Below are 21042 nucleotides of genomic sequence, written 5' to 3'. Positions count from 1 at the left end.
TACTTATTATAACTTACATGACATTGGGTGTAGGAGGTGTAATTTCATCCAAATGAACAAAATAAAACATACATATTCAATAAACATAAGACATTAAAATTAGATTTTACATAAGCTTCGCAATACGACATAGTTTGATATCCGGACGTTTATTCTACATAAACTTTTATGTCGGACAAGTCAGCTTCAATTTTTCACAAATTAAGACAGTAAGATAATTGTAAAAATTTAAAACTTTTGTTTTTATTTTCATATTTCTAACATTCTAAAAGTATAGAAATCGATGCTAATTATTGGAGCTGGGCACTGCGATTTAATTGCATGTGACTGCTAGTGTTGGCTATTTAGATGCATGTGGCTATGCATCTCCTATATATGCATATGTGAAAATAAAGGAGCATGGTATGTATATATCAAGTAATTAAATGTAAGAGACATATATCAACACAACAATATGCACATGCAACCACACACAACTATTAACGAAATTGACATGACCTTATTAAGGTCAAAATTAGATTTATATGTGAAAAGTCGAGAAAAAAAAATGCCTCTTTGTGGTTGTGTGGAGCCATTTTCATATTTATAAAACCAAATATATCAATTTTATCATATTGGGAAATGGGAATTAAAATGAAATTCAAAGCTTTAACGCATGCCATTTTTATTTATTTCTACAATTCCCATATTGTGTGAGACTTGGCCTCGGATTCTTTAAGTGCTTTCTGTTCTTTTTCATTATTTTCAATGTGAATTTCATAAATTCGGAGTACTACTAATAATTTAGTTTTGCTTACAAAAATATCACATTCCCTTTATGGTGGTCCATAACTCCATGCTGGCAACTTGCAAGTTGGGAGCAAAAATGGATTGATCGGTTTGTCACATTACGAATGCGTAGCATCTGTACAAAAAATGGAATGCCATCAGATTTAAAAAAAACATTAAAAGGATTTAATTATTTTAATAAAATTAATAACTATTAGTAATAGCCATTACTCCCTTCATCCCTGAAAGTTTGACCCATTTTTCTATTTCCGTTCGTTCCACAAAGTTTGTCTCATTTCACTTTTTACCATTTTTGGTAGTGGACCACATATTCCACTTACTCATTACTGCTCACATTTTATTATAAAACTAATATATAAAAGTAAGACTCACATTCCACTAACTTTTTTAACTCACTTTTCATTACATTTCTTAAAACCCGTGCCGGATCAAAGTGGGACAATATTTGGGGGATGGAGGGAGTATTACTTATTAGTATACTTTGAATTTTTACTTTTAATAAAGAATTTACTTTGAATATCAACTATTGTATTTGAAATTGAAATTGCATGTCATCATAATTTTCAAATAGAACTCCACACACACACACTTTATAGAGTGAAAAAGGTAATTTACACCTACCTAATTATAATGTGTAGTAGGTACCAAAATTCGTCTCACCAAATTAGTCCTCTAATCCTTTTAAGATGCCCACAGTAATATAAACTTTCTATTACTAAAATAACCTTATTTCGTGTTTGTGAAAGATAATATATAAAGTAGTAAAAAATAAAAGCAATAGAATAATTGCATATAAATTACACTTACCAAATAAATTTGAATTCTTGATTGGTTAGGGTCCTACAAGGCACACCCCTGTCCACCTAAAATATGTGCATTGAAGTAATTTACATGTCATTTTCGTTACTACAAAATTGTCTACATATCAAGTAGGAGAACATATTTTTTAAAATTCAATTATTATTGATTGTAAAAAAAAAGAAAGCAGATGTTTTGTTTATACACAATTTTATATAGACATATGTCGTACATGGATTTGGATCTAATCTCAAATACATAGGTAATGTGCCCAATCACATGTTATGTTGCAAGCATGCATTATATGGTTCCTGCAACTTTACTTTTATGACAATTGTATTTTTTTAGTTTAGTTCTCGTATCATTTCATGGCAACACGCTATATTCATTCATAATAACGACATTTTAGCACAGCTGCAACACCATTTTTTGTCATAGCTGCATAAAAAATCACAATTCAGATCAAATCAAATTGAGAATTAGATTTAAGCATGTGAGGGGAATTTTTTCCATCAAATAGTATTGTCACATTTAGCGTTTTATGTCAAAAAATTATTTTTATATTGAGAAAAGGACACTATTGCAATTTGAACCCAGTTTAGAGTAAAATGATACAAAAAATAGTCTATTAGGGTTCCATAAAATTACCAAAATATGTAGAAATGCCTATTTTTATCATTTTAGTCCATCCCATAAAAATAGGCATTTCTATGTATTTTTGATAATTCTAAAGTTCAAATTACACACTCAGACAATCAATGTAACGCAGATTACATAAAATACCAATTGACATATATTGTCAATATGCGAATTAGCATTTCTATGTGTAATTGGAAGTTTGAACTTTGGAACAAGATTAATAAAAAATGTTTTACGTGGTTGTAAAATTGAACAATACTTCAACTGCAATCTAATAATTATTCCTTTCGTTAGCCATCAAAACATAAACTCCAAAGAGAGAGATACTTTGCTTGTAGTGGTGTAAAAACTTCTTATTTCTCACTCTTTATTCATACTAACCTCATCAACTAGACCCCCAAAAATCTTAAAACAAACCCTTCCACTTTTCATCTCTCCCTAAAGCCGACGATAAAAACCAATTCTTGCCAGAAAATGGGGCAGTCCCTCAACAAATCAGGTAATCGAATAGCACCGGGAATTCAAATTTCTCGTATAGCACCAGTATAATTCCTGATGTGCAGGAAGTGAAGAGAAGGAGAAGGAAATCGAACCCGTGATCCTCAATCACTACGACAAATACTTCAGCAACACCAAGGATTGGAACTACGCAGATTTCTACCATGCAGTTTGCCAAATAGTCGAGTAATTATCTTCATACATCATACTTGCAATTTTAGAAAATTAATGATGGATATAAACAGTCTCTGAATGCTTATAAACGTCACTTTTCCTACAGAGAAATTAACAGAACTATAGGCCGACCTCAGTTTAAGGTGCAAGAGAAGAGCAAGCTCCAACAAACCTATAACGTAAGCTAACTCCTAATTTTTTTTATCTATTAGTGTTATGTTTAGGCAAACAATAGTCTATTTCCTATAACATCTCAGACAAGTCATTCTTCTATTCCAGAAACACAGGGGGGGCGAGGGGACACCGTTGAAAAAGGAACAGTTTCAGAAGATTTTGAAAGAAGTGATTCTTGACACAGGGGTTACCAACATAGGAGGAGCAAAGGATATGTTCTTTTACCTGTATGGAGTGCCTGCGGCAGCCTTGTTCTTAAAGCAACGTCTGGCTCCGAAACTTATCCCAAATGAAGTTCTCATCCCTGTTGTCACTTCTGCTACAGTCTTCCTTCTGGCAAAGCTCAACAAACTATAGTAATTCCAACAGCTTCTTCTTATCACATTGTATTTCTCAAGCAGCTATATTCTTGAAATATCTTGGTCGGAAATAGAGTTTGTGTCCAACCCAATGAACAAGGTGCTTCAAGACCATTCGTTGTACCATCACAATCAAAAGACATTAAAACATAAAGGAAAGAGATATGTATCAAATTATCAATGAGCCCAAAAACACACCATGGAGTGACATAAACAGACATCTAATTAGTAACATCACAATGTACTTGACAATTGACAGAAAAACAATCACCTAAGAATATTAGGTCTTGATTCAGTAATAAAACCAGTAACCACACAGGTTGAAATACCTTATTGCGTTTATCAGCGCATTCTTATTTAAACCATCAACCATGAACAACTTCAATTATAAAAGAAAAATCTCTACGAATCATCAAATTCCACTTCAGTGCTTTTGTTGACATACTGACGACTGCAAAGACTAATATTATAAAATTTTAGCTTTTCAAACTTTCATCATGGCAGACACCACACGGAATGCTTCAGATGAAAGAACTTCACCAGCCACAAAGGTATAGGATTTGCTACAACTTCTACAAATTCCCATCCAGGCCATCCACCACAATCCAAATATCCCTGAAGGCTTATCCAACTGATCCGACCAGAGAATGCATTCAAGCTTATAAGATATCCACGCCCATTACTCACTGAATTATAAGCTCCATTCAAACCATCTGCAAGAAAATTAAAAAAAAAACACGTAACCTCAAACGGAGAATACAGAGAAAAAGGTTCTAGAGTTGGGGGATATGGAGAGAGATACCTCTTGGAAAGCAGGTGCCTGCAACGCTCCAGACCAACAATGTTCCATTAAAACAATAACATTGACAATTTCCCAACATTGACGGACGAAATGCAGCACCCAAGAATATTTGATGCTGCAGCAATATGGCGGCGACCACCATAATGTGTAAGAAACCAAACTCATTAAGATACTAGAGTGGAACCCTTACGCCTAAGATTAATTTGGTAATACTGACATTTTTTAATAATGAGATATACAAGGACCCAGCATATAGGCGTATATATAGATAAACATGCATGCCACAAGGAATAGACATTACCTTTGCCATCTATGCTTCCTTAATCATCTCACACAAAGAAACGACTTTCCCAAAGTGACTGTCCTTGATACTGCTGCTGTGGCAAGCCAAGCTGTTGGTTTCCTTTCTGAAATTCTTTCTGCTGCTCCTCATAGTGCAGCATATGTTCCGAAAAGGGATGGTCCTGCCAGCCTTTCTGATTATCACTCTGGACTTGTATCGGCACCTGCTTCCCAGGGAAAGGGAAGGTCACAGAAGGGAATGCAGGGACGGCCTGATTCCCAGAATTGCTGAACCCAACACCTTGATTGGATGAAGACAGCTGATAGCCATCTAGCCAGCTGTAATCATCCGTTTGAGGGATTGAAGTCCCATTCTGGGGCATGCTGTTGAACAATGCTTCATCCACAACCTTGGAAGGAACAGAAGCAAAACCAGGTGGTGGACCGATGTGTCTAACAGGTCGACTCACTGGATACTTTTTTGAGCCAGGTGGCATGACCAATGATGGTTTGATGCTCAGGCTATCAACGAATGACCCAGAAGGTATAATGGAGTCAAACTTAGACGGTACACTAGCTTGTGGATTCATAATAGGATAGTTATGGCTAGGACCAGCATTCATAAATTGGGGGTAAGGCAAGGAAACAGAAGCATGTTGATAAACTTCGAACTTATCTTGCAGATCAGATCTCACTCCATTTTCCATCAAGTTCATCTGGGAAAAACCATTTACAATAGGCGAGTGATTTGCTGACCACATTGATGTGCTGGGTTGGATGGGTTGCAGATACTGAGTAGTTCCATTAACGACAGTGTTAAATACAGGTGCAGAAGATTTCATGCCTGCAGTCACCGCACTCTGCAAGAGAAACCCGTCCTGGACAGCAGAGGGATATCCCTTTTCATTCCCAAAATCAACCTTGCAAGCCTCACCAACAGAAGCAGAAATCCCTGGAGAAGTCAATTTCAGAGAGAACTCATCCATATGCCTTTCAGTAGTTGGAGGCTTAAATACAATCACCTCGTCGTCTTCATCATCCGCTTCCGCACCCACCACTATCTTTGGCAGAGCAGCCAGAGCCATTCGGCCTATCGATGAAATATCTAGCGAGTTAACATTCACATTAGGTTCCAAATGACTGGGAAGCGAAAGATCATCAGAAATCTGAGGTTCAGCACCAAAGACAAATTTTTGCATCTGATCGTCGAAATATACTCCATCAGGGCCAACTCGAACAACATTAGCAAGAGCCTTTCCGGCTGCGATGATCCTCTTTACACGTGCAATCCGCTCTTTGCTGCCTCCATCACCTCCAAATAAGTGCTTCCTCGAAAAATCAAGGATGAGTTGGGCAGGAAGCAGAGGATGGAATCCCCTCAACTCAATATCTTCAGGTAATGCAAGGCGATTTGCAGTTTCACTTTCATCATACTTGCTCATATTTGAGAAACATGTCTCATCTTCATCTTCATTAACCGACACGATGCCACTAGACAAGAGCTTATTCAGAAACATGATGCATTTATTCCAGAAAAAAGATCTTGCATTAAATTGTTTCTCCTCCAATTCACTGCCAACAGCAAAATCCTGACGACACGCCAACCATTCCACAAACACCATAATCCCAGGTAGCAAATAGCTTAATGAGGGATCAGTTAAATGGTTGCACCGCTCAAGAATGCTGCCCACAAATTCAAATGTAGCAGTAAAAGCATTTTGAAGCAGGACAGAGCGTTGTAGAATGTCAGCATAGGATTGGTTTTCACCATCCCTGCTCACATTATGTACAGTGAATATTAGGACCGCAATCATTCTAACAATTGCAAGCCTACATTCAGCTGCATCTGACCCAAAGTTGAGCTCGTCATCAGCCCCACTGGAAAGAAGTTCTAATAAATCACTTTTAACCATAGAGAACGCTTCAGGAAAGATTTCGAGGCTGGATGCATAAAAAAGGAAAAAGTGTCAGTAATTGTCTTCTGCAACTACAATCTTTTAATACTCTTATCAAATTCACAACCAACCTCGTGCGCGTGAAGAGAATGCCATTCAACCTAACAAATTTTGTAATAAAAGCTTTGAAGAGTTCAGACTTATTTGGAGGTCTTTCCTTCATTGCACTAGCTACTGGCTTATTTTCCTTCAAAGCAGGCCTTGGCTCCCCTTTGCCTTTTCCCTTTCCAGGCAACCTTGCAGGTGACATCTTCACAGAAGGAGCTTTACCATCACCAAGTATCTGGGAGTAATTCTGACGATTCTGAAAAATAAATGAAAGAGCATTAAGAGAGAAAACTATAGGGGTTCTATATGTATCTTCACCAATTCTGAAACCTCTTTATATATAACTGTTGTTCAACACTTCCAGAACCACAAGACTTTTAAATATGAGCAGTGACAGAAGGAAGTTCTGACTTCTAGGTTATTTTATAAACTTAAGGTTCTACAGGACTAGTTGGGGCAGGTCAAGCTTACTCAAGATGCAAGAAATTGAAATTGTGCTGTCACAGTAGTCTAGAAACTGTCTTTACCTTCTCAAACGCAATGATTAAGTTGTCTCTTGCAGTTACAAATGGGATATCCACTGCTAGACTTCGAAAATAGCGATATATCGACAGCAGTTCATCATTTGAATATCCAGCAAGTATGGCAAGCTAAAATTTGCAAAGTAAAACATTCAATTAAGGCGACCAAGAGATTCAACCAAGTCAAGCATGATAGGTAATAGGAAGTAATTAAGAAAATGATAATACTGATATATCAGTGCACCTGATGATGTGGATTACCACTTGAAGGCCATATCGAGGAAGCTTGCGAATAATAGCTTGAAGCAGCTGCAAAATCGCGGGCTTTAGAATCCCCTTCTCCATATAAGCTTTTGTAACGAGCAAGATCACCCAAATAGATCAGACAGCGATGACATGACATCAAGCCTTTTTTCCCCTCGGGAGATTTATTTCCATCTTTTGACATTGGGATCTGATTTTCTGGATCATCAGTAGAATATCCCAATGGGAGTCCATACTTGGATCTTATCTTCAACATCAAATCATGATAAAATCCAGTAGCCTCGGAGAGGAAGGTCTTAAACTGAGAACGGATCTTTGTAAGCCGATCAGGTACAGCACGAAGTGTCCCTTTACCATTTTGGGGTGCAGGTGATCCTGCCGAAGCCGCTGCAGCAAAGAGGGCCCTTAGCTCCTCAATCCTCCTATAATGCAATTGCCATAGAGCATATTCTATATCATGTTGTTCAGAAAAAGCATGGTCTTCAAGGAGAATTGCTTCATAATTTTCACGCATATTCTGCCATGTGTTAGGATCTGAAGGGATTCTGGCCTGCGCTGCTTTCCTTCGCTTGTTCTCCAACTCAACATTCTACAACAGGACAAAGAAGTCAAGTCAGACTAGACAAAATACACCATTAACTCTTTAGACAGACGGAGAAATAAAGATGCGATACTTTTTAGGGGTGTCAATGCCATAACTTTTGAAACTGGAATATAAGATCAGAAGATTTTAAATTTTCCCAAATGTCCCATGATGATCCAAATCAAAACTGATGTGTCAAAATTAAATATGATGTGGCAGCACAAGCACATAATTCTTGAAAAATCATACTTATTTGATTGTGACAGATTACCTTCGGTTTTGACCGTTGTGAGACAACTGTGAAAATTTGAAAAGTTATGATTTTTATATTCCAGTTTCAAAAGAAGTGAATGTAAAGTTGTGATTCAAATGGTAATTATTCCAACTTTTTATGATGGCATGGCAAACACGAGAATCAAAGGAAGTTGTAGGAGATATATACCTTGTTGAAAAGTTGTTGAACACGCTCTCTAGAAGGATTTTCTTTGTCGTTATCCATCAGCAAGGTCATCTTCCATCAAATGAATGGTTGCAAAAGTCAATTCCACACGATAGAGACACAGTAAAAATACAAAACATCTTCATAAGAAACTGACAATGGAATAAAATAGTTATCAGAAATAAAGGGTAAACAGACAACAAAGTTCATCATTATGTGCACCAAATTTTATTAGAGTAATTTTGAAAATAAAGATGCAAAAGAGCATACCAGCCACAACAAAACACATGCACATATTATACATCCGATGTCTACTATCCTGAATACACCTTATTCTTACAAAGCGGCACTAAAAGATGCCCTCTTTCAAGCAATGAAATCTAACATTTCAATTTTCAACTGCATATTATCATCAATGTAATATATTTCAGTGTTCAGCACACGCCCTAAAAGTGCATAACCAACAATATCATACTACTAATATTTTGCATGAGGTCTAATTGCCTACCCTTTTCATCTATATGGGACTATGGGAGTTCCCCAGGTATAAAAAAAGTATAAATAAATAAAAAATAAGTCAAAGCAAGTCTTCATCATAATCAAATAAAGGATAGAATGTCAATGCTCATAAAAGTTGCTCGGATGAATGTTTATAATTCAGTTCCGGAGAGGATAGTAAAAAAACATGCAAGTCAAAACCTTCATTCTTATTTTGTAGATACATACAATAGGACTACAAATATAAATGAACATGAGCAACAATTGGACATGAGCTAAAACATGACAAGGCAATTGTTGATAAATGAACTAGATCCGAAACCCTAAAATCATCCATATTGACCGGCATGTGGAAACAACTTCGCAGATTTTAGGTTAAACGAGGTTAAATAACTATAAAAACATCAGATATTAACCACCAAGTCCATCAAACATGCAAAAACTTAAATTAAACCGACTCAATACATCAATCAAACAACAAGAATTATCATAAAAAAATCTATAAGTGCACAGCAACCATAATCTCCCAATAAGAAACCAAAAGAAACTCACCACCAGCAAAACAAATGCACCAGATCGGCAAAAATCCACAGATAAAAACTGAGAAAGATTACCCCAATTCAAATTTCATATCCATTCACACGCTAGCCGAATCTAGGGTTTGTAATTGCGGGCTCTGATTTTGGTGGGTTTTCCTTATCCTCGAAATTCATTAATAATCTAAAGGATTTTCTGATGCCATAGAATTGTAGGAAGTAGAAAAAGTGATGAATTGGTTGAGAGGGAGGGAGAAGGTGAGGGGAGGGAGGCGACGGGATGAATTGACGATGACTTTTTTATTTTTGATTTTCTATTTTTGAATTATGTATTTATATTGGGAAAATCATGAAAATCAACCAAGTTCACTCTATACGCCGCCGTCACTGTGTGTAACTCACCTCCTCAAAAAAATTTGTTTTTTCCTTCTTATTATAGGGTAAAAAAATATAAATCAAATTGGATATCACTTTTAGTAGTATACAAAATTAATTCAAGGGACGTTAAAATGATAAAAAAAAATTATTACGTATTAATTTATAGTCTATTGGTGTAAATTTATAATTATTCATAGCTAATCAGATATGAATTGCGTGAATATTTTGTCCTCTTATATGAAATGTATATTTTCCTTTATTAATTTTTTTTCATATAGTAGTGCGCTTATATTTAATACTCCGTATTAATTTTTAGTGTAATATTACAAATAACCAAAATAAAATTAAGCAATATATAAGCCGATAATCATGACAACGATTAGAAAGTATAAGTGTGTGAGGTTAAAAGAGTGAAGTTGTGTGGATCATTGCACTTGGCAAGGAGTTTTTTTGTTTTGCGTTGCAGTTTTCAGTGCTCACGGACACGATTTCATACTTCTCTCACTTTCTCTTTTTAGCAACTAAGTATATTGTTTAAAATCTCTTTTTACACTGATACGAGATTTTGTTATAGGTATTTTTATTTCAAGTTGAACTTTGGACGAGTTAGACTTTTTCTTGATCAGGCAGGACTAGTCTGATATCAAACTGGCCCAAATTTAAACCCAAATATACTACTCCCTCGTCCCAAGGTAGTTGAGTATTTCTTTTGGGCATGATATTTAAGAAATTGAAGTGTTAAAAGTTAAAGTAGAGAAAGTAAAATATAATAGAGAGTAAAGTTAGAGTGAGAAAAAAGTGTTTGCCAAAAAATTAAATAACTCAACTACTTTAGGGCACTCAATAAAGGAATATGACTCAACTATCTTGATACATAGACGTGGTGTTCGGTTGTCAAGATAAAATAATACCAAGGTATAATGTAGGATTGAGTTGTGAGATTATTTTAGTCATAGGGGGTTCTATGACTAATTATCATATGATCATCCATCTAGGATTGAGTTGAGAGATTGAATCTCATGAACCTAAATACTCTATAAATTTAATTCCGGATACAATCTTGCAAACCGAACATCCCCGGATAATACTAAGTTAGTCATTTTTTAGTTTTAGTGCAGATATAGGTAAGTTAAATTTGGCTGCAGTCAGCCACCCACTTTCATATTACGTTAAATTTGGCTGCAGTGAGCCACCCACTTTCATACTACGTTGAATGATACAGTCGGCATATTTGATATGAAAGACAAAAATATAATGGTCAATTGTTTGTGCAGAATTGGATGATTAACTTCATAAGTTTAAGCCTCTTTAAATAGTTTTAACTATAAAAGGTGGATCACCAATTCTTAACACAATATTTCATAATCCCTAAATACACTTAGCAGTAGCTTATTTAGAATGATATATTAGGTGGTTGTCCATAATGTTAGTGAATTTTAGTGAGAAATTTTGTGTCCATGTCCAACTCCAACCCAAAGAACAAGCTGCAGCAACACCATTCGTGGAACCATAAGAATCAAGATATGTAAATAAAAGAGGCGCAATGAATTATCAATAAGACCAATAACACACCATGAACTGACATCAACAGACATTTAGTATCATTACAATGTACTCCGCTTGACAATCACCTAAGAATGTAATGTCTTCATTCCGTAATAAAAACCACTGACCATTTGAAATACCTTACTGCGTTTATCATCGCATTCTTATTTAAACTACCAACCATGAAAAACTTCAATTATCAAAGAAAAATCTCTACGAACCGTCAAATTCCACTTCAGAGCTTTTGTTGATATACTGACGATCGCAAAGACTTGTATTATAAAAATTTAGCTTTTCAAACTTTCATCATGGCAGACACCACACGGAACGCTTCAGATGAAAGAACTTCACCAGCCACAAAGGTATAGGATTTGCTACAACTTCTGCAAATTCCCATCCAGATATGACCACCACCACCCACCACAATCCAAATATCCCTGAAGGCTTATCCAACTGATCCGACCTGAGAATGCATTCAAGCTTATAAGATTTCCACGCACATTAGTTACTGAATTATAAGCTCCATTCAAACCATCTTCCAAGCTCGACACAAGCTGCACGAAAAAAGAAAAAAGAAAAAAGGTTATTCCACGTAGCCTCAAAAGGAGAATGGGGGTGAGGGGGAGAGAGAGACCTCTTTGAAAGCAGGAGCCTGCAACACTTCAGACCAACAATGTTCCATTAAAACTTAATAACATTGCCCATTTCCCAACAGCGACGGACGAAATATAGAACCCAACCACGAACATTTGGTGCTGCAGCAATTTGGCGACCACCATAATGTGTTAGAAACCAAACTTGGTAAAATACTAAAGTGAAACCATTATGCCAAAGTTTACTTTGGTAATACTGACAATTTTTAATAATGAAATAATCAAGGACCGCATATAGGTATATATATAGATAAACATGCATGCCACAAGGAATATAGACATTACCTTTGCCATCTATGCTTCCTTAATCATCTCACACAAAGAAACGACCTTCCCAAAGTGACTGTCCTTGATACTGCTGCTGAGGCAAGCCAAGCTGTTCGTTTCCGTTCTGAAATTCTTTCTGCTGCTCCTCATAGTGCAGCATATGTTCTGAAAAGGGATGGTCCTGCCAGCCTTTCTGATTATTACTCTGGACTTGTATCGGCACCTGCTTCCCAGGGAAAGGGAAAGTAGCAGTTCCCATTAAGCCATTGATATTGCTCACAGAAGGGAATGCAGGGACGACCTGATTCCCAGGATTGCTGAACCCACCACCTAGATTGGATGAAGACATCTGATAGCCATCTAGCCAGCTGTAATCATCTGTTTGAGGAAGCGAAGTTCCATTCTGGGGGATGTTATTGAACAATGCTTCATCCACAACCTTGGCAGGAACAGAGCCAAAACCAGGTGGCGGACCAATGTGCCTAACAGGTCGACTCACTGGATTTTTTTTTGAGCCAGGTGGCATGACCAATGATGGTTTGATGCTCAGGCCATCAACGAATGACCCAGAAGGTATGATGGAGTCAAACTTAGACGGTATACGAGCTTGTGAATTCATAATAGGATAGTTATGGCTAGGACCAGCATTCATAAATTGGGGGTAAGGCAAGGAAACAGAAGCATGTTGATAAACTTCGAACTTATCTTGCAGATCAGACCTCACTCCATTTTCCATCAAGTTCATCTGGGCCAAACCATTTGCTATAGAAGAGTGATTTGCTGAACACATTGATGTGCTGGGTTGGATGGGTTGCGGATACTGAGTAGTGCCATTAGCAACATTGTTAAATCCAGGTGCAGAAGATTTCAAGCCTGCAGTCAATGCACTCGGCAAGAGAAACCCATCCTGCACAGCAGAGGGGGATCCCTTTTCATTCCCAAAATCAACCTTGCTAGCCTCACCAACAGAAGCAGAAATCGCTGGAGAAGTCAATTTCAGAGAGAACTCATCCATATGCCTTTCAGTAGTTGGAGGCTTAAATACAATCACCTCGTCGTCTTCATCATCAGCTTCCACACCGACCTCTATCTTTGGCAGAGCAGCTAGAGCCATTCGGCCTACCGATGAAATATCTAGCGAGTTATCATTCACATTAGGCTCCAAATGACTGGGAAGCGAATGATCATCAGAAACCTGAGCTTCAGCACCAAAGACAAACTTTTTCATCCGGTCGTCAAAATATACTCCATCAGGGCCAACTCGAACAACATTAGCAATAGCCTTTCCAGCTGCGATGATCCTCTTTACACGTGCAATCCGCTCTTTGCTGCCTCCATCACCTCCAAATAAGTGCTTCCTCGAAAAATCAAGGATGAGCTGGGCAGGAAGCAGAGGATGGAATCCTCTCAACTCAAAATCTTCAGGTAATGCAAGGCGATTAGCGGTTTCACTTTCATCATACTTGCTCATATTTGAGAAACATGTCTCATCTTCATCTTCAGTAATCGACACGAGGCCACTAGACAAGAGCTTATTCAGAAAAATGATGCATTTATTCCAGAAAAAGGATCTTGATTTAACTTGTTTCTCCTCCAATTCACTGCCAACAGCAAAATCCTGGCGACACGCCAACCATTCCACAAACACCATAATCCCAGGTAGCAAATAGCTTGATGAGGGATCAGTTAAATGGTTGCACCGCTCAAGAATGCTGCCCACAAATTCAAATGAAGCAGTAAAAGCATTTTGAAGCAGGACAGAGCGTTGTAGAATATCAGCATAGGACTGGTTTTCACCTTCCCTGCTCACATTATGTACAGTAAATATCAGGACAGCAATCATTCTAATGATTGCAAGCCTACATTCAGCTGCATCTGAACCAAAGTTAAGCTCGTCATCTGGCCCACTGGAAAGAAGTTCCAGTAAATCACTTTTAACCATAGAGAACGCTTCAGGAAAGATTTCAAGACTGGAATCATAAAAAAGGAACAAGTGTCAATAATTGTACATTCTGCAGCTACAATTTATCAAATTCACAACAAACCTTGTGCGCGTGAAGAGAATGCCATTCAACCTAACAAATTTCGTAATAAAAGCTTTGAAGAGTGCAGACTTATTTGGAGCTCTTTCCTTCAATGCACTAGCTACCGTCTTATTCTCCTTCAAAGCAGGCCTTGGCTCCCCTTTGCCTTTTCCCTTTCCTGGCAACCTTGCAGGTGACATCTTCACAGAAGGAGCTTTACCATCACCAAGTATTTGGGAGTAATTCTGACGATTCTGTAAAATTTAAAAAAAAAAATTAAAGAGAGAATTGTAGGGACTCTGTTTGTATCTTTGCATTTTCTTTAAACACTTTCAAAAAAACTGTTGTTTGACTCTTCCAGAATCACAATACATTTCGACTTGCAGGTTATATGCTCAGCTTAAAATACAATGGAACTAGTTGCCAGGTCAAGCTGACTCAAGATGCAAGTAATTGAAACTATACAGACACAGTAGTCTGGACTCTGACTTTACCTTCTCAAACGCAATGATTAAGTTGTCTCTTGCAGTTACAAATGGGATATCCACTGCTAGACTTCGAAAATAGCGATATATCGACAGCAGCTCATCATTTGAATATCCAGCCAGTATGGCAAGCTAAAATTGCAAAAGGAATGTATTGAATTAAGGCGAACGATAGATTCAACCAAGTAAAACATGCTACGAAATAGGAAGTAATAAAATAATAATAATAATAATATATAATTGCACCTGATGATGTGGATTACCACTTGAAGGCCACATTGAGGAAGCTTGCAAATAATAACTTGATGCAGCTGCAAAATCGCGGGCTTTAGAATCCCCTTCGCCATATAAGCTTTTGTAACGAGCAAGATCACCCAAATAGATCAGACAGCGATGACATGACATCAAGCCTTTTTTCCCCTCGGGAGATTTATTTCCATCTTTTGACATTGGGATCTGATTTTCTGGATCATCAGAAGAATATCCCAATGGGAGTCCATACTTAGATCTTATCTTCAACATCAAATCATGATAAAATCCAGTAGCCTCAGAGAGGAAGGTCTTAAACTGAGAACGGATCTTTGTAAGTCGATCAGGTACAGCACGAAGTGTCCCTTTACCATTTTGGGGTTCAGGTGATCCTGCCGAAGCCGCTGCAGCAAAGAGGGCCCTTAGCTCCTCAATCCTCCTATAATGCAATTGCCATAGAGCATATTCTATATCATGTTGTTCAGAAAAAGCATGGTCTTCAAGGAGAATTGCTTCATAATTTTCACGCATATTCTGCCATGTGTTAGGATCTGAAGGGATTCTGGCCTGCGCTGCTTTCCTTCGCTTGTTCTCCAACTCAACATTCTACAACAGGACAAAGAAGTCAAGTCATACGATAGAATATACACCTAACTTTTTTAGGCATAAAACAAATAAAGATAATACTTCATAGGGGTTGAAAAGTTATAGGAGATATATACCTTGTTGAAAAGTTTTTGAACACGCTCTCTAGTAGGATTTTCTTTGCCGTTATCCATCAGCAAGGTCATTTTCAATCGAATAAATGGTTGCAAAAGTCAATTCCACATGATAGAGACGCAGTAAAAATGCACAACATCTTCACAAGAAACTGACAATGGAATAAAATAGTAATCAAGAACAAGGGTTAACAAAAAAACAAAGTTCATTATTAAGTGCACCAAATTTTATTAGAGTAGTTTTGAAAAATAAAGATGCAAAAAAGGCATAACAGCCAGGGCGAAACACATGCAAATATTATACTTCAGATGTCTGCTATCGTGAATACACCTTATTCATACAAAGCAGCAGCTAAAAGAAGTCTTCTTTCAAGCAAAAAAATCTAAGATTTTAATTTTTGAGTGCCCATTACCATAATACCATCTAAGCATACATTTCAGTGTTCAGCACACACTCTAAAAGTGAATAACCAACAAGAAATCATAATATTTGTCCATGAGGTTTAATTGCCTACCCTTTTCATTTACATGAGAGTTCGCCAAAGACAAAAAAGTAAAAATAAATTAAAAAATAAAACAAAGCAAATCTTCAACATAATCCAATTAAGGATATAATGTCAGTGCTCATAAAAGTTGCTCGGTTGAAAGTTTATACTTCACTTCTGGAGAGGATTAAATGTTTCAAACAAAAACAAGCAAGTCAAAACCTCCATTCTTATTTTACTCAAACTTAAGATAGGACTACAATTGGACATGAGCTGAAACATGACAAAGCAATTGATGGACAAATAAACCAAATGCCAAACCCTAAAATCATGAATCATCTATGTTAACCGGCATGTGGAAACAACTTCGTAGATTTTGGTTAAATGAGGTTAAATAACTAAAAAATCATCAGATATTAACCACCAAGTCATCAAACATACAAAACCCTAAATTAGACCGACACAATACGTCAATCAAACAACAATAATAACCATCATAAAACTAAAGTGCACAGCAACCATAATCTCCCAATAAGAAACTCGCCCCCAACAAAACAACTGCACAAGATCTGCAAAGATTACCAGCAAAAAAACTGCCAATGATTACCCCAATCAAAGTTCACATACATTCACGCGCTCGCCGAATCTAGGGTTTCTAATTTGCGGGCTTCGATTTTGGGGGGGTTTTCTGTATCCTTGAAATTCACTAATAATAGAAAGGATTTTCTGATGCCATAGAATTATGGGAAGTAGAAAAAGTGATGAATTGGTTGAAAGAGAGGGAGGAGAAGAGGGCAGGGGATGACGATGACCTTTTGATTTTTTATTTTTCTAGTTTTAAAATATTTTTATTTTGGGCAAAACATTAAAATCAACGAAGTTTTTTTATAGGTGTGTCTATGCCGCCGTGACTGTTACTCACCTCCTCAAAAATAAAATTGTTTTTTTCTTCTTATTTTAGGTGAATATAAAATCAAATTGTCTTTATGTATAGAAAATTAAATCAAGGGGCATTTCAGATGATTAATTTGTAATTACTAATTTATAATTGATTTTTATTGGTGATAATTTCATATCTGTAAGCAATATATTGTGAGATTATGTAGTACTTTTAGTGTAATATTACAAAAACAAAATCGACTTAAAAAATGCTTAAGCACAAGAGTCAGAGGGCCAGAGAAGCCCAATGCAGCATGGGCTTATTGTTATGTTTAAGTAGATTAAATAATTTATTAGCCCAAATAAGCGATGTCGTTTCCTAGCCCAAATAAGTGTTGTCGATGATTTATCATCCTTATTTATAATTTATTGTAAAACTAATGGTATGCCAAAGAATATGATTGTATTCAATTCATGCCTTGTTTATTATACTCATAAAAGAATACTATTTGAAAAGAAAAATAACAAAATACACTGGAACAAAATTGTATGGTAGTCGTTGTCATAGTTGTGAAATAACTAAAACAAAAAAGAAGTGTAAGGATATTGTTGTACTAATATATATCGTGTTGGATCTTAATTAGTTCTTTTTTAATCACATGGCTTAATCTAATAAAATATAAATTATAAATATATGTCATGCACTGTTAGTAAACTTCGAGCTTAAAATCTTTTAACTGGATCAACTTCAAGAGTTAGCATATTATGTGTTTTTGGATAGGGCACTATCTCAAGGGAGATGATATTTTTTTATGAACGATAAAAGATAATAAGACCTCAATAAGATAGGGCGATATGGTTTAATTCAACATTTGATAATCCTAACGTTTTGGAGGAAGAAAAATGGTCAGACAATAAAATGTTAATTAAGTTGTAAATTACATAATGTTCAATTCATTTACACTAGCTAGTTATGTACTAGTAGTTGATATCTTAAGACAACTTCATAAAAGAATTGACAAAGCATGATTAGTTAAATTTTCCAATGTCAAATTAGAATATTAATTAGGTGATATTATGACGAAGTTGTAACTTCGAGGAATTTTGCAGGCGTACTGAGCAAGTTAAGTTGTTACCTAAACTGGGAAGTGTTGGAAAAACTAAAGAAAATTCGGAGGCAACCAAGACAATTAGGTCCGTCTGTTTGTCATTAACTTAATATTGTTGGAATTATGATTAATATTACGATACTAAGAAATAAGATAAACGAAAAGAATGATTATAATTTGTATGCATATATAAAAAAAATTGAAATTTGAAAAACAGTTTAATTCAATTACCTACTTAACGTAACAAAAATCGGAACCCCGCATATTATCAGCAAAATTCCGTGAAAGTACCTCATGGGAGCTCTTATCCGCCATTTGTACCCGAAAAAAAATTCCAATGAAGGGAAAGACGCATCGCCGTCTCGCGTCTTTTAAGAAACACACATGAGTCTCATGCGTGTTTGCCTTCTCCATTTTCATACCACACGCATGAGCCGTTTGCAATTTGTCCGAAGTCTGTTCACTTCTCTCTACATCAACAATCACGCAAATTTTCTCAAAAACAATTCATCAAACATCTTATCCACTATTCGAATTCGGTTCTAATGAGCCCTCTCTCGTCGACTCGATTTCGATTGGTAACCGATAGAAGTTACAATGAAAGAGAGGAAGACATATAGTTGCTGCCTCTTGGAATGGATTGAACTTTGAGCCCTCCTCTTCGCAATTGGGTAATTTATCTTTATCAATAGCTGCTGAATTTATCTTTTACTCAGGTTAGTATGCATCTTTTGGTGATTGTGTGTGTGTGTGGAGAAGGCAAACACGCATGAGACTCATGCGTGTTTCTTAAAAGACGCGAGACGGTGATGCGTCTTTGTTTATACACGCGAGAGAGAGACGCGTGTTTCATTTAAACACACGAGAGGCGCTCGCGTCTTTCCCTTCATTGGAATTTTTTTTTTTGCGGGTACAAATGGCGGATAAGAACTCTCATGACGTACATTCGTGGAATTTAGCCGCAGATTATCGCCCTGATATTGCTTTTCAGGTCTGACCATTTTTCTCAAAAATATTACTAATAAAATAAAAGATCTTGCTTTATTGTTGTTTATGTTTTGCTATACAATTTTGCTGTATTTTAGGATACTAATCTGTATTTTTGCCTTTGAAGATTAGAGAATCACATAAAAATACAATCTAGGAGCTGATAATGCTACTCTCTCTTCACCTTGTGTTCTCTAACATACTCAACATATTGTCAATTTAGGCAATCCAAACAATTTTAGATAGTCGTGTGAACAACACTGGGAGGCTTAAAGCTCTATATGTAAGCACACAGCAAGGTGATCTTATAGAGATCAAGCCCCACGTGCGTATGCCAAGAACATACAAGAGCTTCGCGGGTCAGTACAACACTTTGAACCACCACATTTTGCTGATAAATGTGTTGTTGTTGATACACAACACTTGTGATCTTTCTTACAGCACAATTGCTGCACAAGCACCACATTAATGCAACTGGCAGCAGTGAAAGACTGTTACAAAAAATCAAGAACCCTATGACCAAGTATTTACCCACAAACAGTCGTAAAATAGGTGAAGTGGATTTTCTATGCTGATTTGTGTCTTTAGTTTTTGTATTTGGTACTGAATTAACTCCAACTGGTTTCATTGGACTACAACAGGCTTATCACATAGTTCGGAAAAATTGGTCGATATGCACAACTGCATTGCTAATATCAACGAAGAGATGGATATAGTTTTTGTGGTACACTATCAGGCTTCATCACAAATTTTTCTTCCTTGTTTCGTTTAACTTTCTTTATTAGTGATGTTTGTTCATTAACATCCTTCTATGGTGCATTGACAGCTAGGAGCAATGGCCTATGGGAAAATTGATAGAGATTATGTTGAAGATTATGTTTCAAGTAAGTGACATACAATCCATGCAATGTGCAAGTTAACTCAACATCTTTTGCAGTTCTTTCTTGCATTTTCTGTTCCTTACATTTGTAAGGAAAGAGGTATAAAAGTTGTCACTCATCTCATACCTGAGGGGAACATAAAGCTTTAAATTGTTTAGGGTCCATTTAGAATGATGAACAACAGGCCCTATGTTTACAAAAGCCAAACAATAAGACACTTGTGTTGAATTGGAAGTTAGGAACAGAAGACAAAATTTTCAGGCTGGGCAGGACATATTATCATTGTCATAGCGCCTTTGCTTTATTTTCTACAAAATTGATTGATGAATTTAATTACGTACACCTGAAAGGAAAATAGGAAGGCAGAGAAGGATATGCCATGTGATTGATATCTCTAAGTGGAAGGAATATGCTCAAACTAGTCACTAAAACTGATCTACTACTCAAAGTGAACACTAGACACAGGGGAATGTTAGTTATTCAAGCCATATTACTTAATTGGCCAAAGATTATCTAGTTCTCTATTTTGGTATGTGTGTGTATTCTGATAATCTTGGTTTCTGCTTGCAGTCTCCGAATGCAATTTGAGTGCTGCGTACGCAATTTCGATGATTACAAATGCCGTAGAAAGGAAGTTCAAGATCATGTAGTGAAAGCCCCTATGCCGTAGCTCGGTTTCATACACCTTGGTTTGGTTATGCAAGTTTTACATCTGAGGTTAATCTTTTACTGAAATTTTGCACATTTGTTTGTTAGCCATTCTGCTCTGGCGTTTTGGTAACCAGGTTTTGGTACTTTATATTTATAGTGATAGTGATTAGATCTACTAGTACTACATAATTCACTACACATGTAAAGTATGAACCTTACTCAACTCAGACACCATTAATCATTTTTTTTAAAAGTGAAAAAGTGATCGACAAACAATGCAGAATTTTTTCAGTGAGTGAGAAAGTACATGTCCGAAGATCTTTGGATCCAAATGTCCAAAGTTTTGCATGTTTGAACTGAAGTTCTTAACA

General features: G+C 36.5%; 4 protein-coding genes and 1 long non-coding RNA gene across 12 annotated transcripts; 2 read left to right on the top strand and 3 right to left on the bottom strand.

The window, feature by feature from the left end:
- Positions 1-771: 771 nt before the first annotated feature.
- LOC121752206 lies at positions 772-3424 on the bottom strand. The gene is made up of 3 exons (XR_006040282.1): positions 3298-3424; positions 1597-1652; positions 772-904 (listed from the first exon to the last, which is right to left on the bottom strand). It is a non-coding gene; the product is annotated as an uncharacterized LOC121752206 (long non-coding RNA).
- LOC121752205 lies at positions 2093-3612 on the top strand. 2 transcript variants are annotated; one of them, XM_042147148.1, is made up of 4 exons: positions 2093-2725; positions 2799-2910; positions 3005-3077; positions 3178-3612. In XM_042147148.1, exons 1-4 carry the CDS (start codon positions 2701-2703, stop codon positions 3427-3429), a joined length of 462 nt encoding a protein of 153 aa, XP_042003082.1. In that variant the 5' UTR covers positions 2093-2700; the 3' UTR covers positions 3430-3612. The 2 variants fall into 2 exon arrangements, with proteins under 2 accessions (XP_042003082.1, XP_042003081.1); XM_042147147.1 differs by having other exon boundaries at positions 2103-2725; positions 2790-2910.
- Positions 3613-3636: 24 nt separating this feature from the next.
- LOC121752203 (protein SMG7-like) lies at positions 3637-9672 on the bottom strand. 5 transcript variants are annotated; one of them, XR_006040279.1, is made up of 8 exons: positions 9376-9672; positions 8329-8477; positions 7284-7892; positions 7046-7168; positions 6542-6774; positions 4535-6456; positions 4234-4348; positions 3637-4144 (listed from the first exon to the last, which is right to left on the bottom strand). XR_006040279.1 is itself a non-coding variant. In XM_042147145.1 (7 exons), exons 2-6 carry the CDS (start codon positions 8395-8397, stop codon positions 4563-4565), a joined length of 2928 nt encoding a protein of 975 aa, XP_042003079.1. In that variant the 5' UTR covers positions 9376-9672; the 3' UTR covers positions 3637-4348; positions 4535-4562. The 5 variants fall into 5 exon arrangements, 1 of the variants encoding a protein (XP_042003079.1); XR_006040278.1 differs by having other exon boundaries at positions 8329-8397; XR_006040280.1 differs by having other exon boundaries at positions 9438-9672.
- Positions 9673-11285: 1613 nt separating this feature from the next.
- LOC121751827 (protein SMG7-like) lies at positions 11286-17001 on the bottom strand. 3 transcript variants are annotated; one of them, XM_042146621.1, is made up of 8 exons: positions 16747-17001; positions 15683-15831; positions 14958-15566; positions 14721-14843; positions 14248-14480; positions 12221-14172; positions 11917-12037; positions 11286-11836 (listed from the first exon to the last, which is right to left on the bottom strand). In XM_042146621.1, exons 2-6 carry the CDS (start codon positions 15749-15751, stop codon positions 12249-12251), a joined length of 2958 nt encoding a protein of 985 aa, XP_042002555.1. In that variant the 5' UTR covers positions 15752-15831; positions 16747-17001; the 3' UTR covers positions 11286-11836; positions 11917-12037; positions 12221-12248. The 3 variants fall into 3 exon arrangements, with proteins under 3 accessions (XP_042002555.1, XP_042002556.1, XP_042002557.1); XM_042146622.1 differs by having other exon boundaries at positions 16772-17001; XM_042146623.1 differs by having other exon boundaries at positions 16792-17001.
- A 1612-nt stretch (positions 17002-18613) lies between these two features.
- LOC121751503 (ribosomal RNA small subunit methyltransferase NEP1-like) lies at positions 18614-20799 on the top strand. The gene is made up of 6 exons (XM_042146250.1): positions 18614-19143; positions 19363-19498; positions 19581-19691; positions 19781-19863; positions 19966-20023; positions 20591-20799. Exons 1-6 carry the CDS (start codon positions 19069-19071, stop codon positions 20668-20670), a joined length of 543 nt encoding a protein of 180 aa, XP_042002184.1. The 5' UTR covers positions 18614-19068; the 3' UTR covers positions 20671-20799.
- Positions 20800-21042: the final 243 nt, after the last annotated feature.

This window comes from Salvia splendens, chromosome 10, assembly GCF_004379255.2.
Source record: "Salvia splendens isolate huo1 chromosome 10, SspV2, whole genome shotgun sequence".
In the NCBI taxonomy this organism is placed as follows: Eukaryota; Viridiplantae; Streptophyta; class Magnoliopsida; order Lamiales; family Lamiaceae; genus Salvia; species Salvia splendens.
This window is presented reverse-complemented; position numbering and strand designations above follow the sequence as displayed.

Bases quoted from the DNA above. Each gene is read 5' to 3' on its own strand.
- LOC121752205 (XM_042147147.1), top strand. From the start codon at position 2,701: ATGGGGCAGTCCCTCAACAAATCAG. The intron at 2,726-2,789 runs GTAATCGAATAG...CCTGATGTGCAG, and splicing joins GCAGTCCCTCAACAAATCAG to GAAGTGAAGAGAAGGAGAAG. The intron at 2,911-3,004 runs GTAATTATCTTC...CTTTTCCTACAG, and splicing joins GCAGTTTGCCAAATAGTCGA to AGAAATTAACAGAACTATAG.
- LOC121752203 (XM_042147145.1), bottom strand. From the start codon at position 8,397: ATGACCTTGCTGATGGATAACGACAAAGAAAATCCTTCTAGAGAGCGT. The intron at 7,893-8,328 runs GTATATATCTCC...GTCCTGTTGTAG, and splicing joins TTCAACAACTTTTCAACAAG to AATGTTGAGTTGGAGAACAA. The intron at 6,457-6,541 runs GTTGGTTGTGAA...TTATGCATCCAG, and splicing joins ATTCTCTTCACGCGCACGAG to CCTCGAAATCTTTCCTGAAG.
- LOC121751827 (XM_042146621.1), bottom strand. From the start codon at position 15,751: ATGACCTTGCTGATGGATAACGGCAAAGAAAATCCTACTAGAGAGCGT. The intron at 14,844-14,957 runs GTGCAATTATAT...TTGCAATTTTAG, and splicing joins GTGGTAATCCACATCATCAG to CTTGCCATACTGGCTGGATA. The intron at 14,173-14,247 runs GTTTGTTGTGAA...TTATGATTCCAG, and splicing joins ATTCTCTTCACGCGCACAAG to TCTTGAAATCTTTCCTGAAG.
- LOC121751503 (XM_042146250.1), top strand. From the start codon at position 19,069: ATGGCGGATAAGAACTCTCATGACGTACATTCGTGGAATTTAGCCGCA. The intron at 19,499-19,580 runs GTCAGTACAACA...TCTTTCTTACAG, and splicing joins AACATACAAGAGCTTCGCGG to CACAATTGCTGCACAAGCAC. The intron at 20,024-20,590 runs GTAAGTGACATA...TTCTGCTTGCAG, and splicing joins TGTTGAAGATTATGTTTCAA to TCTCCGAATGCAATTTGAGT.